Below are 15247 nucleotides of genomic sequence, written 5' to 3'. Positions count from 1 at the left end.
AAAAAAAAAAAAAAAAAAAAAAAAGGAACATCACCCACCAACAAGGTCAACAAGCCTTTGGTTTTAGTCGGATCAGTACTTTTTTCATGCCCACATCTCCCCCATTAGAAACAGATAAGGTTACTTACTTTTTAAATAAATGTAGGACAAATAATGCTACCTCGGAGTTAAGAAAAAATTAAGGTAAATCTACCCTATGAGTTAGTGGCGAGGATGTTAACGGAAATGAAAGGTGTGGAGGGAGAAAGGCATTGCACTGAGTTTGGGATTAAAACGGTGGACTCTTCTTTGACTGACGTTCAAATTCTCCGTGCTCCTCTGGAGGACTGAGATCCAGGAAAGAATCCCCCAACATCACAAGGATGTGGACTGACTGTAAGGCTGCTGGTCAATGCCCTCCACGACCCTGACCAGTCCTCCCTGGCTCTGGTCACACGTGCCTTCCACGTCCGTTTCCTTTGGGGGGCAGAGCGTGTGGGGGTTCGGGAGCCCTGCGGGCGGGCAGTTCTTCTCTATGTGGCTGTACATGTTGGACACCGACTTCTCGAGTGCTGCCAGGTTGGTCACGTGCCTGAGGATCCCCTTCGGGGGTCTGTGGGGCGCCGCGTCACACGGCGCTTTGGATGCTGGTGGCCTTGCGCTCCTGGTGGAGGATGCAGTTTCTCTGGCGCGTGTGACCTGGGCGGTGCACACTGAAGAGGATGAGGGAGGCGGTGGGAAGGGGCGTGGGGCTGGAGGCAGAGAAAGAGGAGGAAGGGATGGTGGTGGAGGAGGCAGGGAAGAAGGAGGGGGGCCAGAGATGGGAAATGTAAGAAGACGGGGAGGAGGAGAGAGGGGGAGAGGGAGGGCAGTGAAGGCAGCAGGAGGTGGAGGAGGCTGTGCCAGGGAGGAAGGGATGTTAGGAGGATGGGGAACCAACTCTAAAGAGTTTCTTTCCGTTTCCTTGTCTAAGGCCCAACTGGGAGTCTCTCTCTTAGAGCCCAGGGAGTTTACACCACCGGGCCTCGGAGGAGGAGAAAGTTCCAGGGTGCAGTCAGCGGGAGAGGTGACCACACTGGGCTCTGACCGGAGTTCCACGGCTCTAGAAATGGTTGGCAGGGTTGAGAATGAGAAGTGAGACCAAGAGGAGGAGAAGGAGGAGCCCGAAGACAGGAGTGTCCCCTGCTCTGCCTGCTGGATGCTCAGGGTGTCTCGGGGTCCCCTTTCCTTCCCTGGCCCATGGGCATCTTCGGTACCTCTCTGGGGTGGGTGGGACCTGGCGCTCTGGCGTTCAACTCTCTGCCTGGTGACCTGCCACTCCATCAGGTCTATGGTCTCTGGTCTGTTGGGAGCTTTCCACAGCAGCCGCCTTGGAAAGTTCACGGACTGATGCCACACCCTCTGGATCTTTTCTCTCGGGCCCCTCAGAGACTGGCTCTTAACTTGTGGTCTGGGTGAAAACAGCTCTTCAAAATCTGTCCTCGGCGGCGAAAGGCCCGAATCTGTTGACCTTTGACCTACGCTCTCCATATAAAGGGGGTTGTGGGTGCTTAAATCATCCTCATCGGGGAGAAATGAGAACGTCCTTGTTGGGTTAGGCTGGCTGTCCTTAAGTGGTCCCTCTACATGAGCTGGCTCATGAGACTCAGTGGTACTGGAAGAAAAGGCCATCCCATCATGGTGACTGGTCCTGTCTTCTGGGACTGAGTTATTTCCCCTGCTTTGTTCAAAATGGTAGAGAAGGAAAAGACTTGAAAGAGAAGAAGGAGACAAGTTGTGATACAGCTTTCATAAGAAAGGCGTTTTCACGGTTATCATCATATCTAACATTACAAAGGCTAAAGCACTGGAGCAAAACTCACTGTCAAGTTCCTATTCTAGAAAAGACAGGGCAGGGGACATCCAGAGTCATGAGAAGGACCAGAAACAGTCTCTAGACTGTTCACCCCTCCCCAATTAGTGTGACAAGGCCAAGTGTCTGGGTCTATGCTTGCTCCTGTGTAAGCCACGGTTTTGGAAGGTACAGGCAGGATGTGTGGTTGTGTGCTCTCACCTTGCTGGAATGTACTCAGGGCCCACTGTTATGCTTGGCTATATCTCCGTCAGGGACTGCCCGGCATATCCCGTCTCAGTAACTCTGGGAGCTCAATATAGTCTCTGATAGAAAGCCACATTTGTAAGGCAATACAGGACGGGATAGCCCACTTCCCAGGTTAGAAGAACGACAGCTCCCAAAGACAGAATGGAAAGTCCTCAGAGAGCTCGAAATTCGTAACTAGAAACCACCGTCGTGCTACGATCCTGAACTAAAAAAAAAAATGACCTCTTCCCACTTAAATTCTATGCCTGGTTACTTTAAAATATCGAAAACACAAATAGACAGGTGGAATTTACATTTTTCTGCAAATGTAATGCAGATCAAATTTCAACCAAGAGTCCCTGGATGAAATGATTTATGCTACAACAATGTTCTTTTGGTTTCCCTGCGTGGTTTGCTTGGGTATGAATACTGAGCAAAGTGCCACTAGTAGATTTGCATTCTTACTATGGTTAGAATGTTGCAGGGCACACATGAAGGACATTTGGGTCCATGCCCTGGGACCCTTCCTTCCGAAAGGTTAGGTGGCATGGACTTTACGTAGCCCCCTTGAAGGTTCTGCCTTCAAGGTGAAGCACAACAGCAAATCAATTTTGCCAGTTGTTTAATGTTCAACTCCAACCAGAGGAAAATAAAGTATAAATATTTTGGATAAGGACTAAATAGTTGTTTAAAATGGAGTGATAGAGTAGGCAATAAAATGATAAGTAGCTTTGAAGTCTGATGACAAAGCAGGAGTACTCACAAATGGGCCTGGATTATCAGCCAACCTGAATAATTTAGGAGGTACGGGCAATTGAACAAAAACAGACAACCTGGATTTTTCCCGAGCTTGGAAAGCTAGTTTGAAAATACATCAGATATCACGTAACTTGGAATTACATAGCCATTAGTTTTGGAAGAGGTGATCTGTGTAATCATACATATCACTTATGATTGAAAGGACTCTATGTCTGAATTAAAGATAAAGACAGTCTTGACATGGTCCCTGGTGGTGTGTGAGCACGGTCACATCAGAGGGAAACCAGGTAGGGAGGATGGGATTTCCGATCAAACACGAATGCCTACATCCTGAAAGCAAGGACCACCGTGCAGACAATAGTGGTGCTCGCTCTACCCCGCTACCCCTATGTTCTAACAGCCTCTTATTAGAAGGACATTATTTACTTACTCATGCCTAGGTATCCACAGGTGAGAAAGAGAAAACATGTGACAGGGGGAAAAAAAAAGTTTTAGCTGTCATTAATTTGAGATGATGATTATGCAATATTAACAGACTCTTGCTTTAAACAATACACACAGTTCAAGAGAGGAAAATGCATGTTTCTTATTTTTCATTTAGTCACCAGGATAATATCTAATAATGTTTCAGATAAAGTACTGTGACCTTTACTCTGGTGTTTCATGCAGAATTTTATTTAACAATTTATTTTCTGGAGATATATAAAGATTCACCTTTGTGAAACGTGGGTTATCTTAATCATGAAAAAGAAATTGTAAATAAGAGCAAGAATCATGACTGTGTCTTAACTTTAAAAACTGCTCAGTGTGACTATGAGGCCAGGTTTCAGGAAGAAAGTAAATACATTAGATACTAGGTGAATATTATAGAGTGGTATATTTACTTGACATTATGAATTACTTCGTGAGGATTTTTTTTTTCAAAATTGTCTGTTTTTTTCTTCCTTAAAACATACTTGGTGGCAATTGCCTTTGCTAGAATCCTTACAAAACATTTTCAACAGTAAAGAAATAAAAAAATAAAAAAAAGCATTTCTAAAAATGACATAAGGTTCAGAATCAAAATGTTTCTATACATGATTGAAAATCTTCTACTACCAATTTTCAAGTGCCATTGGCCCTTAAAGACTGCCAGTTGCAACTCGCCCTCACCCACCGCTCCTGACTGCAGATGCTGTTGTGTGAACTCGTTTTTTTATAAAGCGGATGCACAGATCTATACGTCAGTCATTGTTCTCCTATGTGGATACTGCTGACTCCACACAAATGCTTTTCTGTCTGAACAGCATTGCTGGAAAGAGCTGCTGAATGGAATCTGAGAGTCAAATCACATTGGCTCAATTCCTACTTCACCAGTAATTCAATGAGGGCAGCATTGGTAGATTGGGAAAGAAGTGAAAACACACATTTGAGGAGTAAATTTTGCGTGTAAATAGAATGCTGTGCTTTAAATTTTGCTTTAACTTCAACTTACGTAGTGTATGTATATATTGCATATTATACGTTATAGATTACATGTATTTATACAACTCTAAAATAGCACCTGTACACATTTTACAGCTTCATATATCATATTGTCGCTATTGCATAGTCTAAGCTGTTGTTTTGTTCTGTTTTTGTTTTTCCAGTAGGAGAGCGATTTTCATGACTCTCGACCCTTAGTAAATACTAGAAACATTGGTGTCTTTAGGCACCAATGACAAAGTTTCCTGAGTTCAGCTCTAATATGCACTTGGTTCGCTTAACCTGCTCTCAAGGTGGCTGCTCTTGAAGTTTTAGAATAAACACACATGAAATCAAATAAGACTGTGCGGGGTGTGTCGTCCAGTTGTGAAGCCTTAGCAGTGCCTTAACAAGCTCTCTCAAAACGCGTGGCTTAGAATTGCTCGGAAACCCTACAGTGTGGTGACGCTGACCAAGGCGGCCTCAGTGCAGCGCAGCGAGCAGACTGCTCAGAGCACACCGCGCCACCGACTAGCTCAGATCCCAATCTTTCCTTCGTTTAATATCCTAAAATAGTATCTTAAGAACGTCTGATTGTAAACTGCAGGATTTGCTTTTGACTGTCAAGGGGGGAGTTGTTTTTTTTTTTTTTTTAATCACAAATCAGGAAATATCATCTTACCGTTTGGGTTTATTACAATCTCCCACTTGATTGCTTTTCTTCGGAATCTGTAATTTTGTTCAGGACGTTGTCCCAATATCGTGAAGATTGGGAGATTAAATGTAATACCCAAACTCTACTCTGAAGTTGTGCCTAACTCGGATACTGTTTGTATTCTTTTTTTTCCCTGTAATTTTCTCTCTCTTTTCTCTTGATTTGTTCCCTTTTTAGTTCTTAGCTAGTGTTTTTCAACTCAACTTTTCAGCTGCTGTTTTAGACTCAGTAACGGAATGACGGTGTATGAGAGGCTTCCGGCTGCAGTTCTGCACAGGCGCGGAGCTAGCTTCGCTCCCAGCATCCAGGCCACCCAACGCATGCCCCGCCCTGGTACTCACATGGCGCCCTCTCCCAGCTCCTCGTAGAGATGTGCTCCTGGGGGTGGTGGCGGTGGGGGGGCTGCGGGCACGGGGGCTGCAGGTTTGGCCGCAGGCATGGCCGACTGGATTCTCGCTGTCTTCGTGCATTCAGCCTGGCGTCTTGAGTAGAGTAAGGTTGTCTTAGAAGACTCAGTTTAGAAACCACGACCCATAGGCTACTGGTCTTAATAGCGAGGTTCTGTTGCCAGGGGGACCCACTTAGACTACACGCAAACGTTTGGACTAATAAACTGATAGGACAGAAGCATTCTCACGTTCAGTGTGTAAATATTCGCCCCTTGAAGGAACGGTAGAATTCACATTGGTATTTTCAAATTAATTGCATTTTTACTAATACCCATGTTGCTGGTGTTAGGGGTGACCTGTGGTTTTATATCTCTCGGACAGTATTTCTTTCTTAAAATTAAAGCATCAAATGGTAGAAATGATTAGAACATACCTCACCTTTCATATTACTGTTATAATAAGTTGTCTAAAGTCAGATTAAGCACACGCACACATATACACACACTCACGCATGCGTACACACCTCAAAACTGCAAACCCAAATAATTGCTAAGAAAATTATACACAGTTCAGGTATGACAGCTTGATCAATATAATCTGTGAATTCTCATTTTCTATCACATAAATTCATGTGCAGAAATATTCATAATTATACTTACACTTTAAATCTGTTTTGGAAAGCAGTTGCAAGAAAGACAAAGTGACATTAGACATATGACGCTAATAGCTTTATAACAGGATTTGCTATAAATTGCAAACGGTTTCCTGAACAAGCCCATAAGGATACAGTTAATGATATAAGAGGGAAGACAAGGGCTTCCTCATTACTACTGTTGCAGACTTACAAATCATTTAAAAAGCCACTACAAAGAAATAAATAAGTGAACTGAATGGAGTAAGAAAAACTGTATTAAAACACAAAGCTATAATATTTGGGCCCAGGGGGTCCTGCAGAGACTGATACTCCAATCAAGGACCTTGCATGGAGAAGACCTAGAACCCCCTGCACAGATGTAGCCCATAAGTGTCCAAGAGGGTTCCCTAGTAAGGGGAACAGGGGCTGTCTCTGACATGAAATCAGTGGCTGGCTCTTTGGTCACCTCCCCCTGGGAGGAGTGCAACCTTATCAGGGCACAGAGGAAGACAATGCAGCCAGTCCTGATGAGACTTGATAGGCTAGGGTCAGATATGAACATGGGGAAGGGTGTAAGGGGAGAAGAGAGAGGGTGGGTGGGAGTGGGAGGAGATGAGGGAGGAGGTTGCAGCAGGGATATAAAGTGAATAAATTGTAATAAATAAATAAATTTTAAAAAAATGAAAAAACCCTCAGAGCTATGAGCTTCAAATCTAATAAGAAAATGGAAACTTGAGGATGACCTGATGTTTGTAGGAGTTTGTTTCTTTACTTGGAGGAATATTGATTTTACTGACATAAGGCTATGATATACTTCTTTGAGGAACAGTTGAATGAAAAATAAAGAAAGCACATAACAGAATAAATATGGAAATTAGTACTAGATTGACGGCTTGGTAAGTTATGGTTATTTTTCCAGTACTGTTTATGAGGTACTTTAAGTTTAATATAATAGTTGATTTGTTAAGGAGACGTAAGCTTAACTGTGGCAACCAAACATCATGTCTGCAACTCCACATGACCTCTGTGAGGAAATTATCCAGTTAACATCTTCACACCTTGAACATTTCAACTTGCAATGAACTTACTGTATTCAACTCAAGAGAAAACTGTTCAGTCATTGGAAAGAAGGTGTGATGGACGACCTAGTTATGGTTGTCAGCTTGACACCCGTGGGAAGAGTGGACCTCATTGAGGAATGGCTGCTCTCAGACTGGCTCGTGGGTGCTCTGGCTCGTGTTTCTTTCTTTCTACTTCTCACAGGCTAGCATCATCTGGGAGGAAGGAACCTCTGCTGGGAAAATGCCTCCATCAGATTGCCTGTAGGTAAGTCTGTGGAACTTTTTTTTTTTTTTTTAATTGATGAGTGATGTGGGAGAGCTGAGCAGTGACATTACTGAGAATGTGTGCTTGACTGTATTAAGAAGGGCAGTGGAAACACGAGCCTGGAAGCAAGCCAGGAGGCAGAATTCCTCCACTGTCCCTGTTTCAGTTCCTGCCTTTCAGTTCCTGTCTTGAGCTTTAGTCCTGGCTGTAAGCCAAATAATCTCTTTCTTCACCAAGTTAGTTTTGGTTTGTGTTTTCTTGTAGCAACAAAAAGCAAATTAGGACAGAAAGGTTTCAGTGTAAGAATACATTAGGAACATCTTATGTATTTCAAATAATAAATAACTTTTTTTTTTACCATTATTTCTTTTGTTATATCAAATAGTTATAAAATTTATTGTAATTGTCCATTATTACCTCAGGGCTACATCTCTTTTAAATCAACTCTTCATTTTTTTTTTTTTAATGGCTGCCAGTAGGGACATACTACTAATTTCTCATACTTGGTATTAGGCCCAATGCACATCCTGTTTATCTGAATTGTAGATACTTAAAATACTTCAATTCCTTGGCTATTTCATATATGTTAAATAGTTTTTTGCACACAGCAAAACCCAAGCGTATTTTACTGTAGGAACTGGAAAGAGTGAGGCTCTCCGCAGCCACTGCATTTATGACAAGGCATGCCCTCGCAAGGGTACCAGGGGGAGGGAAGCCATGCTACTAGCCGCCGGTGTGGTGTTTACAGTTTACCACGATTTGGCTAACGCTGCGTCATTTTCATAGGGTAAATCTAACTACATGGAATAAAAGAAAAAGAAAGAAAGAAAAGGGACAACAAAACAGCTAACACGACAGTGTCTGGTCACGTTAGAGACCCTGCAACCTTTTTTCTTGAAACTGGGTGAAGAGAGACTCTAGTAAAACCTTGGACTGCTTTCTCTCCAGGCTAATTTTTTTCAGGTGGGGGAGGAGCTTTTGACCCATAGAAGAGAATGCACAAAGCCAGGAAGAAACTAGTCCGTTGAGCAAAGCCTTAATAGGAGCAAAGGATACCAAGGCATGTATAAGACGCCTGTGTGTTGGCCTTGAGGAAGGCATTTTGGTTCAGGCAGGAGAAACGCAATGACAGAATAGTTGCCCCATTAACCTTTTGCAGCCGGGGATGTTACTTTACCAGGCAGCTTCCCGAATACCATCCCGAGCACATCCGCTTGGTGACCCCATACTCACTGTCGGTAGCTCACTAGGACAACCAAGATGGCTGGTATGCAGCACAGGATGATGATGAAGGCCAAGGCCAGCAAGGCCCCCTCCGTGTACCCCAAACTCTCTCCTCGCTTCTTGATGCTTGTCACCGCCTCGGGAGTCCGGATCTCCAGAATGCGCCCTCCTTCCCCGTAATAAGGCTGAAAATCTTTATTGATATCGAGCAGTTTGCCATCCAGGAATCTTTGTTGTGAGGCAAATTGAAAAACAACAACAACAACAACAACAACTAATTACGTTAGAAGAGAGAAGAGACTTTGGGAGCAAGCACAGCTGCGAGGGGTTGCTTAAGTTAAGGTGAGTCTCTGAGGATGTCTGTAAGGGATGATCTTGACTACACTGAGAAGGGAAGCCTGCTCATTGTGGGTGGCTCTGTTCTTTGGACTCGGGATGTGGGATACTGGGTTGTGTAAAGGGAGATAGTGAGCGGGTTGCTCTCTTCCAACAGCGGATGCCCTGGACAAGGTCTGTCCACGCTCAGCCTCCGTGGGTACTGGACCACAAGGGACCACATCTGCTACTGTGAGCCAAGTAACTGTTTCTTCTCCCCTAAGCTGCTTTTGTCACAGTTGTTTCACCGTAACAGCAAGAAAGGAGACTACAGACAGTAAATACACATTGCTTACTCCAAGAAGCAAGAAGGGACTGTGAACACTGTTGCAGAAAACAAATACTAAGGTTTGAGGAGACAGAGGGCTCTTCCTTATCCATGACCGGACACAGGGAAGAGTGTGACTATGTTTTTTTTTCCTCAGCATTTTAAAAAATTTATAAAAATATATTCACTTTGTATCTCAGCTGCAGCCCCCTCCCTCATCCCTTCCCAATCCCACCCCCTCTCCCTCATTTCCATCCATGTCCCTCCCCTAGTCCACTGATAGGGGAGGTCCTCCTCACCTTCCCTCTGACCCTAGCCTATCAGGTCTCATCAGGACTGTCCTGCATTGTCTTCTTCTGTGGCCTGGTAAGGCTGCACCTCAGCCAGCCACTGAAGATGACAATGCATCCACTCCTGATGTGATCTGATAGACTAAGATCAGAAGGAAGGAGAGGAGGACCTCCCCTATCAGTGGACCTGGGGAGGGGCATGCGTGGAGAAGGGGGAGGGAGGGTGGGACTGGGAAGGGAGGAGGGAGAGGTTTATGGGGGGATACAAAGTGAATAAAGTGTAATTAATAAAAATTAAAAAAAAGAAAATATAGGAGACCAGAAGATTGAAAACAACTAGGAAAGATGCATTAAGAACAATTGTCAGAAAAAAATGTATGAACTTCCTTGAAAGTCTAGCTCACACTTATATGAATTGTATGTTTACATATCAATGTTCATTTTAAATTTAAAAAGTTTAAGTAAAAAATTTTCCCAACGATGTTCAGGACACCAGGTGTCGCTAGAGTCCAGCAAAAACTGGATACAGAATTAAGACCGTTAGAATAAGAGCCAGTGAAAACTATGTAATATCATTCTATTTAAGATTTCAGCCTTTGTTCACTATTTTCCTTCCTTCCTTCCTTCCTTCCTTCCTTCCTTCCTTCCTTCCTTCCTTATCTTCCTCCCTCTCTCCCTCCCTCTCTTCCTTCCTTCTCTCTCTCCCTTCTTTCTTTCTTCTTCATCTTCCCCCTCCTCATCTTTCTATTTTTCCTTTTCCTCCTCATCCCTCATCCCTTTCCTTTTCCTTTGAATTCAGCTGTCATATAGAATGTAGAGCTACTTGGCAGTGATTTTTCCCTTTACTGATTCCCTTTCCTCCCCCCTTCCCTGTTCAGGACACCAGACACTTTTTTCCCCCTGTTACAATAGAGCTGTCTGTAAGAAGGCTCAGTTTCTTCCTTCAAACCTGATGAAGTCATTGCAGGCCATCACCTCACCAAGTCTGTTTCTCCTCTCCCCTCTTCCCCCCAGGAGATCTCAAAGTGCTGTTTTGGCTCCAGATGTAGCTGACTCCTGTTGCCCTGGTTTCTGACCTCAGTCCAGTGCATTCAAGACTTGGAAACTACATGTGAAGATACTATCCCTGCCTCTGATTTCACTTCCATTTCACTTTAAACAACATCTCAGTGGCTTTTAAACTTTAATCATCCTTAAATAAGAATTACCTATAGGTGCTACCGTCACTGCATAGGTGTGAAGTGCAGTGAAAAGCACTCACTTAAAAAGCTCATTTCTGTCAATGGCTCTGTTGGTCTGGGGGTCGATGGCATAGACTGTCAGGTCACACTTGCTATAGTCTTCTAGGGAGAAGGCGTCTCCATGGCGGCGGGCACCTATGGACTCCACCACAACCTTGGCACCGGGAATTTGCTCCTGGACATAGCGATCCAAAATCCTGCATGGAATATAACACACAGATATGACATTCCGATGGACTTAGTAGGGATAAAAAAACATAACCCTCTACCTGAAATGACATTTAGTAAGTGATGGCTGGTTTCTGCTGATGTTTACCATGTCTGAAGTGCTGGAGAAATGTATATGTGGGTTTTCAGCATTCAACTCTCAATGACGCTGGAAGCTGAATGGGTGAAAGAGGTTATTAGCTTGTGCCATCTTAAGTCTTGAGTCCTGAATTTATGGTATCATTTGGGTGTTAACCTGGCTCATGGGAGATGTCAGCTATATCATACAAACGAAACAGTCTTTGCTTGAAAGGAGCCACAGAACACCAGGACTCTGCTCTCGTGTTGTTGATATCGTAAGAAACACCTTTACAGAAGTGTGTGACCCTAGCAACATGTCCCCGAGGATATAAAGACCTGAGGATCTGAGGATCTTGCCAGTGGAAGAATGCAGACAGGTTTGTTGATGTTACAAAAGTAAATATTCCACGAATATTTCAGATGCTAGTTAGGATAAATTTAGAAATTTAAGAGATGTGTTATTATCTTATGCTGAAAAAGAAATATTTAGTAGGAGAGATAGAAATAGTGTAAACAGCCATTAGATAATTTCTTGGAAATTATAACTTTTCTATAGTTCCATAACTTGATTTTAATCGGAAATATCCATGTTAACATTTGTGTTCTATAAGTAGGAATTTCTTTAATAACTTTTTAATTATTAAAACATTATATCATTAAACACTTGTAGCACACATTAGAATGTATTTTAAAGACTTATAATTAAATGGAAATGTATTAACAATAGTCACATAGGGCAGTTTCTTTTGAGATAGGGTTTCACTATACAGCACAGGTTGACTTCATCTCAATCCATAGAACAGTTTCTTCATGGAAAAGTTCTTTACACCAAATTTTTTCATTCTTACCTCTTTTCTCTTTGATTCCCTTTCATTTTTTTTGTTCTTTTATGTTACCACCAGATATAGAGATTAATATTATCATCCTATTAAAAGAAATTTGAATCCAATCTACATACATAACATAAAGTAACATAGTTTTACCTCTGTGCATATTATCCTACTATGAAGCTATGTAGGTTCCCAGGAAAACTCCATAGAAAATGAAAGACAGTAAAGTATCTTTTCATTCTCTGTAGAGTCCGGAGAATTATCTACAGTAGCCTTGCTTTTCATTTGGAATGAATGCAAACAGCAGCTAAAGAGAAGCAACAGGAGCATAGACAAAGCCAAAGATGTAATCTTCATCAGGCCACAAAGGCAGGAGTGAGCTTTATAAGCACGTAAAAGATGCATCTTAGCGATTATATAATAATCTAAGACCATAGTTCAACTAAGTTAACTCAATGGAATTCCCTTAAATTATTGTTCTGGTCACAGTAACATCTATGAGGAGCAGATTAAAAGAAAACAGTGTATATCTAATCAAAGTTCATCTCTAAATATCTAGTGTTTTGTGTGTGCTTTATCTAAATATTATACAATGGTCAAGAGCACCACACTCTTCTAACTGACCTCCACCTGGATATGTGGTGACCATATTTGGAGGTCTATCTAATGTGGACACAGGGGTCAGACAGAAAAGTATTTTGCCTTTGCCCTACAAGGTTAACTAGATCTCAGGATCTGGTGGGGGGCATCCCAGAATTGTCCTGTAACACTTAGGAGTCACCTGTCTTCTTGGTCAGGGAGGCCACGGAGACCTCAGTGGGTAGACTCTAACTGATATTTACAGCATAGGAAAATTTCCTCAGTGCTTGCAAGTGAAGCTTCAGCCAAGCAAGGCCTTTAATTCATTCCATTCAGACAGAACAACTGGTAAATGGAAAGCTAAGTGAACCAGAGGCTCCTCCCAAGCCTTCTGACCCCTGAGGACCAGACACTCAACTGGCCTTGGCAGTAAAAAGATGGTTAATTTCCTCCATTTTCCTGACCTTAAATACCCAGAAAGAAAGTATAACCAAAGATTAAAATAATTGGTATGTTTCTCTAACACTCTGAGCATAATATTTATGCTCCCTAAATATTGGACTTAAACCCACTTAATGATATTACATAAAAGGGTCCTAGATATAAGGTCCCATGACACTGACCCATTCAACACTGCAGCACCTGCTTGCTACCAAGAAAGATAGGTCTGTTGTTATTTTAACTTAAGGATCAAATGATGATTAAAATTATTTTCTCTCTTCCTCTCTAGAAGCCACCTGTGAGGAACCTCACACTGTGATTTAGCTACTCCAACAGTGATTAAAGTACCTGAAGCAGATCCTTGGTTCAACACTCTTGAGTTCAGCCTTAGAAGCTAAAGGAAAACCGAGGCAGAACACAGCAGAGGGATCCTTCGTGCTCTGTTCAATGAACCTTAGTTTGGACAATTAACACCATTCTATATCCTGGCTTCTTTTGGTTCCCTGCCTAGCACATACAATGCTAATAATGCTAGTCTTACTTCTCCCTTAATCTAGGCACTAGTCAATGATCCCGCTCCTCCCTACAACTGGCTGTTGTACAAATGTAAGCATGATTGACTTTTGAGGTCCCCTAGATAGGCCCTCTAGAGGGTTAACCCAACTGCCATGTCTGAAAACCCCACCAATGATGATCAAGTCAGTTTTGGCCAGTGTCTCAACTCCCTGAATGGCACCTATGGGTGCCCCTAAAGAGAGGAGGATAATAAGGATAGGAGAGAGATATACAGGTAGTTTAAGCATAAGGACCTGGGTTCCTATCTTTGGCCATAAGCTGAAAATGTCCTGTCCTGTCTGGAGGCCAAAAACTTCCAGAAGTCTAGAGAACGGATAGTCTTGGTGGGAGCCTAACATTTCAGTTGGGCACCCCTTCAAGTGGGTACCCCTTCAGCCATGCTGAAGCGATGAGAGAGATACATAGTCCTTTAATGAGCTCATGTAAAACTCTCAGAATTAGTATTATTTAGCATAGTAGCTGAGAGGCTTTGTAAGTCTGCCCGCTTTTCCAAATTACTTAAAAAAGTGTGACTTTTCATTTACCTTTCTGAGTGTGTGCTTCTTTCCTTAACGATTTGAACTTCACTTTTTCTCTAAAGCTCCCCCCACCCCCATTCCTGCCATGTAGGTGTCGCTGGCCTACACGCAGGATTAATGCAAAACACAAGGCATTTATTTATTTCTGTTCCAGATTTCTCTTCCAGGCACTTGCTAAGATTTACAGCTTGTCCTTTTTTTTTTTTTTTTTTAATCCTCTCAATAAAATTGTCCTTGAGCTCCCTCTGGAGTCTGTTCTTCTTCTTCTTATTTTATTAACAAGACTAAGAACTCTAAGAGGGGACCCAGATATCTCTAGTAATGTGTGGTGATTCTTCTAGGTCTCTTTGACACTTATGCCCACAGTGATATTCTTGGAGAAAACCAAAGCCATTCTCTGGGTGTGTTTTTCTGTGTTCCTCTCTGTAAAAGTAACTTTTGTTCACCAGAGGAAATTGTCATCTTGGAGGCTTACTGGTGAATAAACTAACTCTTTCTACTTTCTGGCTGGCTGGTTTAACTCCTCTCTAAGATGACTGATTCAAGTTGGCTTCTTTCACTTCTGCCTGAATTGTTCTGCTTGGCCTCAAATTGACTCTGAAAATTTGTTTTCATCTTTTGGTTCCTTCTGGCTTCAACTCCCTCTGCATGAACTCACAAATGAACTCTACTGCACTGAACTCACTCAACTGAACTACACCAAACTCAACTCCACTCAACTGAACTGACTCTCTCTCTTTCCTGTGCTATTCTCATGAGAGTTGGGTGTATCCTATTTCTGACTTATTCTGTCAAATCTTTCTCTGATTTATCACTTTGTCTGCCCCTCAATTAGATGCCATTGTTTGGGATTAAAGGTGTATACTAAAGGCATATCTGTATTCCAGCCAGAGGGATTAAAGGTGTGTGGCATGTCAGCATTCCAGCCAGATCACCCAGACCTACATCTATGGATGTGATCCCTTGCCAGAGCAGCCATGTTGCTGGGTTAAAATTCCTCTATACACTGTGAGATTGCTCTTGGGGAAATCCACAGCCATACTCTGGGTGTGTCATTTTGTGTGCCTCTCTCTCTTTATATCCACAGTCTACATTAGAACCTCAACTCTACTTCATTAAAGAAACAAACAAAAATCTTCAATACACAACCAACAAGAACCAGGCATGCCTGCACATACCTGCAATCCTAGAATTTGGGAGGTGGAGGCAGGGGATCAGAGGACATTGTCATCCGTGGACAATTTGATCTATATGAGAACTATCTTAAAACAAACAAACAAACAAACAAACAA

The 15247-nt window shown here is 42.6% G+C and overlaps 1 protein-coding gene across 1 annotated transcript in view; it reads right to left on the bottom strand.

Moving 5' to 3' along the window:
* The window catches only part of Pcdh15 (protocadherin related 15), an 844567-nt gene that overhangs the window by 12869 nt on the left and 816451 nt on the right, over window positions 1-15247 (bottom strand). Inside the window, exons 30-33 of the mRNA XM_055598939.1 lie at window positions 10744-10920; window positions 8559-8777; window positions 5318-5458; window positions 3249-3254 (exon numbers count right to left, since the gene is read on the bottom strand). Of these exons, the coding sequence (XP_055454914.1) occupies window positions 3249-3254; window positions 5318-5458; window positions 8559-8777; window positions 10744-10920 (543 nt within the window). The remainder of the gene's footprint in view (window positions 1-3248; window positions 3255-5317; window positions 5459-8558; window positions 8778-10743; window positions 10921-15247) is intronic.

The sequence above is a fragment of the Psammomys obesus genome, unplaced genomic scaffold (genome assembly GCF_907164565.1).
Source record: "Psammomys obesus unplaced genomic scaffold, mPsaObe1.curated_primary_1811, whole genome shotgun sequence".
Lineage (NCBI taxonomy): Eukaryota > Metazoa > Chordata > Mammalia > Rodentia > Muridae > Psammomys > Psammomys obesus.
This window is presented reverse-complemented; position numbering and strand designations above follow the sequence as displayed.